The 8,910-nt window shown below is 40.5% G+C and overlaps 1 protein-coding gene across 1 annotated transcript; it reads left to right on the plus strand.

Annotated features, from left to right (window-relative positions):
- The first annotated feature begins 262 nt into the window (after positions 1–262).
- Positions 263–8,777, plus strand: RAB33B (RAB33B, member RAS oncogene family). The gene is made up of 2 exons (XM_069012691.1): positions 263–594; positions 5,887–8,777. Exons 1-2 carry the CDS (start codon positions 352–354, stop codon positions 6,328–6,330), a joined length of 687 nt encoding a protein of 228 aa, XP_068868792.1. The 5' UTR covers positions 263–351; the 3' UTR covers positions 6,331–8,777.
- The last annotated feature ends 133 nt before the right edge of the window (positions 8,778–8,910 follow it).

Below are 8,910 nucleotides of genomic sequence, written 5' to 3' on the forward strand. Positions count from 1 at the left end.
GAAAATCTTGCATATTCCACATTTCGCAGAATTCAGGCCGCCCCGAGAGGTGCGGGCTCTCCCAGCGCGCCGCAGCCCCGGCTATTTCCGGCTGTTTCCCGTTCTCGGAGATTCCCGGCGGGTCCCGTTCCCGCCCCTTCAGTGCGCCGGGCCGCGCGCAGCGCCCCCTGGCGCCGGCGGCGGCCACGCAAGCACCGGCGCCTGCGCGCGCAGGCCCCGCCCGCGGGGATTGGCCGCCGCACTCTCGCGAGACCGGCTCGCGGCGGGCCGTGACGCGTCGCGCGCTGTGGGTGGCCGGCTGGTTCTCTCTGGGCCCCATAGCGGCGCTCCGCGCTGGCGGCGCGCTCCGCGATGGCGGCGGGAGATGTCGAATCCTCGCTGGAGCTGAGCCTGACGAGCTCCGGGGCGCTTCCCGGTGCGCTGCCCCCCGCCCGGTCGCGTATCTTCAAGATCATCGTCATCGGGGACTCCAACGTGGGCAAGACATGCCTCACCTACCGCTTCTGCGCCGGCCGCTTTCCGCAGCGCACCGAGGCCACCATCGGCGTGGACTTTCGCGAGCGGGCCGTCACCATCGACGGCGAGCGCATCAAGGTACCTCGGGGTCCGGCCCGGGACAGCGCCGGAAGCGGCCCGGGCTGAGGGGGCGGCGGGCGGAGGGGCAGCGCCGGGCCCGACCCGGCCCGGCCCGGCCCGCGCCTGGCACAGTGCTCCAGCGGCCGGGAGAAGGGAGAGCGGGATGTTCCGGGCCGCACCTCTCGCAGCGGTCTCCAGGCCTTCTGTCACCTTCGTACCCCCGAAGTTCAGTTCGGCGGGGTTGCGACACCAGCAGCCGCGGTTGTGTCTGCCCTGAAACTGTTCTACTGCTTGGCCTTGCTCCTGTTGGAAAGGTAGTCACGATGTAGGTTTCTGTGATGATGAACCAATTCCTACCGTAGGCCAGACCCTCGTGCGTTTTTTGTCAAGAGTTAATCAGTAATTTATTTTTACAATGGACTTATATATAGATCTCTTAGCAGTATTTTAGTCTTATTTGTGCCTGGTATCAGCAGCGTATTGCCTCCGAGAAATTCTGCTTCTTTGTTCATCAGACATCACAGTTGCTTTAACCTTCAACACCACAAAGCTGTGTAGGTGCCACTGTTATGATAATTTTGCTTTAAAAATATTAGGCAATCGAATATTGTTCAGGATTGAGCAATGTGTTTCGGCTTCTAATTTTAACGATTCTGTTAAGTTTGCTGTGTGATGATCCTAACAGTCATTTGCAGAATACTCTGTAACAGCTTACAAATGCAGTTTATTTACCAACATGGTTTTAAACGGAATCCTAGTCTGCTTCTGTATTACAGTTTGTTTTTATGAGGAAAGCTCATTTGTGCAGACAAAGGAAGTTAACAGTAGTCTTGAGCTTGTACATGGGCATTTGTTATCATCAGACGTTATAATTACAGCTTACCGTTATGTAGCTGAAAGCTGTAGTTTTTCCTTGCTTATTTACTGATTAAAGAAATTAGGGAGGATATATAAGAATAGGAGAGCCAATTTGCTTTCCTGCTCTTGTGGGATTTTTATTTCATATCCTTTTTCAACTAAAAATGAAAGGTGAATAAGAATCTTTGGGGTTTTTTTGGTTTTTTTTTTTTGTAAAACCACTGACTAGAACTTCTCTGACAGCTGAAATTCTGTACTCCTTTGCCCATTGCTGTTCATGACAGAGAACTCCTGAGGGATATTGTTTTGTCAGCACCATCTTATTGACTGGCATTTTCATCACCTCTGAATGATGCCTGGCCTTCATTGGAGAGAAGTGAAGAAGAACATAGAGTAATCCACAGCTCTGAGATGCTTCACATAGGTTATTGTGCCATTCTGTTATATATGTTTTTGTAGATTGTTTTGCTGCATTCTTGTGAATATTACCTGTAAAATAAACCAGTTCTGGTTGAGGAAGGTGGAGAAGTGAAGGAGGCTGTTCTGAGGCACATTGTTTTGTGCAAGTTCTGTTTCAGCATTAAAGGAATAAATTTTATCATTGTGGCCAGGACTCTAGTTTTTAGTGGGAGTGTTGTCAAGTTTGAACCAATTTTGGGTGGTTTTGGCAACTTCTCTCACTCCTCTTCACCTTTCTGACGTGTAGCAGTCAGCTCCGGCAATGCTAGTTGAACGAAGAGAGAGAAGCTCTGATGAACTGAATTATTGTAGTCCTTGCTGTGCCCTGAAGGGAATTTTTCCTCTTGCATCGAAGGAGGAGGTTATAAAGTAGTGTCTTCTCTCTTCTCCCTTCCCCCAGCCAGCTGGATGGTTCTTTCTTGTGCTGCTACAGCAAGTAAGTGTTTCCCTCACAGCTGGAAAAGTGCTGTGTCATTGGCAGGAACACAAGCACAGTTCTCACTGAGGGTCTCCCACACAGCAATTGTGTAGAATTCCAAGACATAGGAACAAGTATATTCCTTGTACAGTAGGCTGAACAGCTTCATATCAAACACTGATGTCTAAATGTGATGAGTAAATTAAAACTCAACAAATGGATTTTCTGCCTTCTAAATTTTACTCTTCCTCAGTTGATCTAAGCATTGAAAATTGAAGAAAACAATGATGTTAATCTTCACTGACCTACATTAAAAGAGCAAAATGCAAATGAAATTCAAAGAAGAAAGTCCAAACATCATGTTCTGTACCTTTGAGCTATTCCAATTTTTGTTTCCCCTTGTCTTGTTAAAGGAGACAGCATTGAGGCCAGTTATGTTTTTACCAGTGTGTTATAAAACACACATACTCAGTGAGTCCTTGTTTAGAAAAAAGCCTTTCTGGATACATAGAACGGAATCAGAAGGTGGGATGTGATAGCTGAGTCAGTGTATTTAATATTTTTTATGCCATTTGTCTTTCTTTAAAGAATAGGGAATATGACCAAGGGATTCTGTACAGTTTTATTAGCCGAATTATGCTGTTAAACCAATCAATCAAACTATATACTTTAAAGGGCTGTTATAAAAACTGTGGTCCCCTGATGATGGGTGTTACTGGACCAACAGTGAAATAGTAATCTTAATGTTACTTCATCAGGGCACACCCATTAACGTGAACATTTTTTGTATTTTTTTTCAGTAAAGAAAATATTTGGGGGGAGAGGTAGAAATGGAACAGTTTTCCTCAAGTTCACCTCTAAAGAGGAAAAAAAGAAACTTCTAAAGTGTACAGTTTTCAACATTGGGAAAGGATTTAGTGCAAATGACTCAGTGCCAAGAATATTAACATTTTCAATTTGAGATAATGCCGTTCAAGATTGAATGCTGCATGTAAATGAAATTTAGGAAGAACTGTAGTTTAAGCTTCACTTGCAAGTTATGTAAACCTTTAATTTAATTTCCCCATCTTTACCCAAGGCTGGCAATACACTTAAAGATCTCTGCTTGACTGAAGCATGACCAATTTCTGCTCTGTGACTAAGCTGGGGAGAGAATTGTAAGCCCACAGCTGCCTGTGAAAATTCATTCTCTCTTTAAATTTATTTGATATAGCATTTTCCAAGATTTATCTATAGTGATTCCTTATAATATTGTCTATACATGGGATTGCTTCATTCTGTGCTGCTTTTTTCTCTAATTTGTCAAATTCATGAACATTTTCTATGAGTCTTCTGACTTTATAATGTTTTATAAGTGCACATATAAGTGCATACTGAAAGTATGTCTCATCTGGGTGTGTGACTGAATCTTAACCAAACTTAGGTGCCTATGTTCAGTCCACTTGTGTAGACTCATGGAGATGCTGTCAGTTGTGTGTAGAGTGTAATACCATTGGCAAAACCTGGGAGTTCATTCTAAAACGAGATCGATTGCAAATGACTACCATTTCCTGGGATCAGAGCCAGGGCAACTTGCCTTGCTTTTCCTAACATTCTTAATGACCCTTTTAGAAGCTGCACATGGGTCTTTCTAAGTCTCTGGATCAAAAGCTGCAGAGAACTGGACTAGGCTACAAAAGCCAAGCTGCTCTGATGTTCTCACGTGAATTCTCAGTTCCCCTGATGCAACCAGTAGCTGCCATTCCCACCTGCTCTAGTCTGAGTTTTTTTGAGGATGGATAACCAGGGTTGAATAGAATATTGCAGAATAACATCTGAAACATCTCTTACTCTTTGTTCTTCAGTCTGTCACACAGCTGATTCATAACATACTGTGATTGACTCGTGGATCTGGATTGTCATCCATTTTAATAATTTCCAATCTCATGAACCCCATGCTTAAAGAAAAAGTCCTTATTGTCACTCACTGTTACCAAGACTTTGCATCTGCTTCTATTCAGTTTTACTCTATTTCCACTGTTGTAGCTTTCAAAACAGTTTTAGGTGATACTGTAATCCTCTCTATCAGTGATGCATTTTCTTGCTCTCAGCAGATTTCCCTTGCAGTTGGGCTTTCTTTTTTTCTAATATAAAAAGTCACTGGTTAAACTGGTAAACAACACAACTTTCAAGATATTTACAATTTCTAAAGAAGTTCTACTGAAACTTTTGGATCAAAGGAATGCAGAGCTATGGTAATGGGAGAACAATTTCAACAATTACATAGTGGCTGCGACTTTCATGAGAACAGATTAAATTTCAAATTTATCTTCATTGTCTACAGAACATTTAGTATTCCTTGAGTTCTGAGTCTTAAGGAAGACTCCTTTCATTCCCAGGGAGGAAAAATTTTCTGCTCAAAAGCCAGAGTACTAATCAAACTGCCTTGGCTGGGATCAGCTGTACAAGACAGGAAGCTAGGACTCAGCTTTTTCCCAAGAAATCAAATATCTTTCAGATGTTTCACTATCACTAAGGTGTGCATGATAGAGCCACACAGTAATTTATTTCTGACAGTGTACAGGTGTTGCAGGTGAAGGGGCTCTGACTGCTGTGCATTGCAGTTCCTTGTCTCCTGGAGTGCAAGTTTGTGCAAACATCACTGTGCACAATTCTGTAGCATTCTCTACACATCTGAGGACTCCAGGCTGCCATTACACAGGATGATCAATGTATTTAAAATTTCTGTTAGTTGTTGCTTATGTCTGCTGGTGCTTCAAAGCTTGTTTTGTTTTGTTTCAATCTGGACCCCAAAAATTTGAAAGCATTTCAGTTCTTCTGAATGTCTTTCTGTTCTGACTAAGCTTCTAGCACATACATTCAGTCTGGTTTGGACAGAATGGTGTGTACCTGGAAATGATAGTCACATGTTACACCAGCAGGAGGTTTATGCTTTTTTTTTTTAAATTTTTTCCTTTTATGCATGCCTTGATACTACAAACCATAGTATGGTCCCAGTTTAAGCATTAAATAAGCTTAAGTTAGATGTTCATCACAGGAGGGTTTGATTCCAATGCACTGCAGAGAAAGATTTATTTGTCCTGTTTTTGTTGATGTTGAAATCAACCATGGTTTGATTTCTTCCTACTTCTACATGGCAGTTAATGTCATGCTAACAACAGAATTTTGGGGAAGATGATATTATTTTTGGCAATAACAAAAGTCATGTCCGCTGAGAGTTGTACTGGGAAGTAACATATATTTCATTTTCAAACAAAAGTGCTATTGCTAAGACTTCAGGATTTGTTTTTATAAAAATCTTTAAAGATACAGGCTCCAATAAACTTCCAGAAATTTGTATTTTCTCTCAAGTTGTGTCATCATTCCTCCTGGCCTTGCTTGTGAGCAGCTTTGAAAGCCAAAGCTTTAAACTTGTGTGAATGCAACCATTTTCTTCAGCACAAACTTGTCAATATGATTAATTCAGAAGAGTAGATTTCTGTGATCATGTAACTCCCCTCGCTACAGATAATTTGTGTTATTTTCCAAGATGAGTAGTAAAACATTTTTTCCTCTCCTTATCTTTCCATTTTCAGATACAGCTATGGGATACTGCAGGCCAGGAGCGCTTCAGGAAGAGCATGGTGCAGCACTACTACAGGAATGTACATGCTGTGGTGTTTGTGTATGATATGACAAACATTGCCAGTTTCCACAGCCTGCCATCCTGGATAGAGGAATGCAAACAGCACCTTCTTGCCAATGATACACCACGGATTCTAGTTGGAAATAAATGTGACCTGAGAAGTGCTATTCAGGTGCCCACGGACCTGGCCCAGAAGTTTGCTGACACTCACAGCATGCCATTGTTTGAAACCTCTGCCAAGAACCCCAATGACAATGACCATGTGGAGGCCATATTCATGACGCTGGCTCACAAGCTTAAAAGTCACAAGCCTTTAATGCTTAGTCAACCCCCAGATCATGATGAAATACATATAAAGCCTGAACCAAAACCTACCACATCCTGCTGGTGTTAGGTCACACTGTCACTGGCTATCACCTTGTCTTGTTTGCAAGTGCTTCAAAATTATGATCTTGGCAAAGTTCCAGGTTTTGGTAGCAAGTATAGCAAATCTCTTTGGCACTTTAATGTGTTTTTTGTTTTACATGTTGTAGATGTGCCCATCTCATGCTCTTGCACTTTGTAATTGTACTTTCTGAATTACTAAGTTTCACTATAAATATATGGGAACATACTTTGTCAAGTTTTGACACAGTGATTCTACTTGAGCTCTTGCTGCCTGAGGTTATTCTCATCACTTGTGGTAAGATTATAAACAGTAGGCTGGTTTACTAATACTTTTGGTTGCTACTTGCATTGGAATAATGTAGAAGAGCCTTTTGTGACAACCAGGGAACTTGGGTTTTGGGTCAGCAAATGGGGAGATTTTTGGCATATGAAGGAATATTAGGTGACTACTAGCAAATTAGTAAGCAGGTACCTTTTTATTATAAAAACAAAAAAAACAGATCTGTCAAAGTTCGGGCTGTCACTGTCAGTGCAACCTGCTAGGTTTTGGCTGTCGTTCCACTATGAACTTGGTCTGTTTCTTCATGGCAGTGATAACGGAATTGACAAACTTCTCCCTATTATTTGATACTTAAAACTTCATTAATTTGTCATAATGGGCATGTGATACAAAACTGTTATGTTAAACCATGTTATGGAAAGTACTGTAGCACAGGATTTGGGGTAAAATTGGGACTCCATCTGTCCATAAATTCTCTGATCTTACTAAAATTTAAATGATATATTTCTAAAGGTGCTGTATTTGAGTTGAGTGTCTCAGAGTAAGTAAAAACAGTTGAGTAAGTAAAAGATTGGGTGAATTTGGCAAAAGCATACCGGTTTTCAAAGATTGGGGTTTGCGGGGCTTTAGAGATCATGAGTGCTTTTTAAATGTCTTGAAAAGCCAACTTGTTAACATATTTCAGGAATGGGAATGTTTAGGAATATGTTACATTCTTAAAATATTTCCAAACACAAATGAAATTTGGTCTTGAAATACGGAGTAAATCTACCAAGTATATAATCTGTTAGAGATTTTTGAGCTAAAACCTGCTTGTATAATGTGACTGTATGTAGGGCACCCTTGGCATTACTAATGTGAGCTAGTAGGGGTCAGATGAGGGAAATTCCTCCTCTTGAACCACCTTTTTCTGTGTTCTCATAGTTACAACTGCTTTTTTCCAGTTCTATCTGAAGATTAAGTTTCATAATAAAAATGGTGCTAAGTTTCACATAGTTGCATAAAGTGAAATGTAAGCCATAGAATGCAATCTATGACTTCATTCATGTGCCGCATCAAACAGTGTTTTGTGACTTAGTTTTCGAAGTATAAATGAAGATTTTTTATTGGCAATGTGTAGCATGTGTTGCTTACTGGAAACTAAGTTGAAGGGCTAGTTCAACAGCTGCCACCGTAATGATCACATTAGAAACAAATTACTGAAACAAGATAACTATTATTATGTAAACTATTACAATTCTTGAGATGTACTTTCATTGCAACTTATACTGAAGAAAATGCATTGATTTTGTTCTAGATTTAGAAAGAGTATTTAATTTGGTCTAATATGATTAAGATGTTTAAAAAGAATCTAAACAAAATGTAATACTTTATCCTGTTATAAAGCTGCTTCAATTGTGAATATTTTTGCTTAGGAAAGTTTGTAAAAGGGAGCTTTTGTATTCACTCTGAACCTTACATGACTAGAATTTACAGTTGTTCCAGAAACAATCACCTTTTTAACACTAGTGTCCTTAATGATTTCTTTAAGAAAAGGATTGATCTTAAATTTATGTTTATACTATTGTAAATAAATATGGTTTACAGTCCTGTTGGACAGATTGTTTTTCACTCATATCCTTAATCCTTTTTTTGAGAAGGTTCCTTCTTAATTATTTGTATACTAAGTATGTCAGAAAGTTTTGGTGGTTTTTTGTTTGTTTTTGTTTGTTTTTTTTTTTTTAATAAATATCCCAGAATTAAGAATTTTAAAGTCAGTCAGTCAGGTTGGGGGTTGAGGTAAGCAAATAATGTAGCTGCATTGTTACTGTTAAATTTGATCTGAAACACCTGCACATCTGTTAAGTTTTAATTTGAGTTATCACAACTTGTAAATAAGGGCCCTCGTGTCATGAAAATGGTGTGGAAATGGTGTTCAAGTATGTAATTCCATGTTCAGCACAAAGCATGTTTTAATGGTTCTGCCGTCAAGGCAGTATGGTCAGTAATGCAGGATTCAGTGTTGCTTGCTGGCTTTCAGTGGTGATGTTCTGCCCACAGAATGGATGTCAGAGTACTGAATACTTCTTATGTGTATTTTCGCTTTACCAGATTGTAAAGTTGGGTTCTTTACTATGTGTTGGGGGCAGGCAAGGCACAATCCCAGAAACCTAATAAACTGGCTTTGCCACAAACTGTTATCACTTGTTTTCAATAATTATAACAGGATTGATAATATAATTCCACATAGTTAACAAAAGGCTGTGAGGGACTTAAAGGAGTTTCTAGTTTCTGTCTGTGTGGGTGACAATTTTGTAAGACTCACAA

Source organism: Aphelocoma coerulescens, chromosome 4 (assembly GCF_041296385.1).
Source record: "Aphelocoma coerulescens isolate FSJ_1873_10779 chromosome 4, UR_Acoe_1.0, whole genome shotgun sequence".
NCBI lineage: Eukaryota > Metazoa > Chordata > Aves > Passeriformes > Corvidae > Aphelocoma > Aphelocoma coerulescens.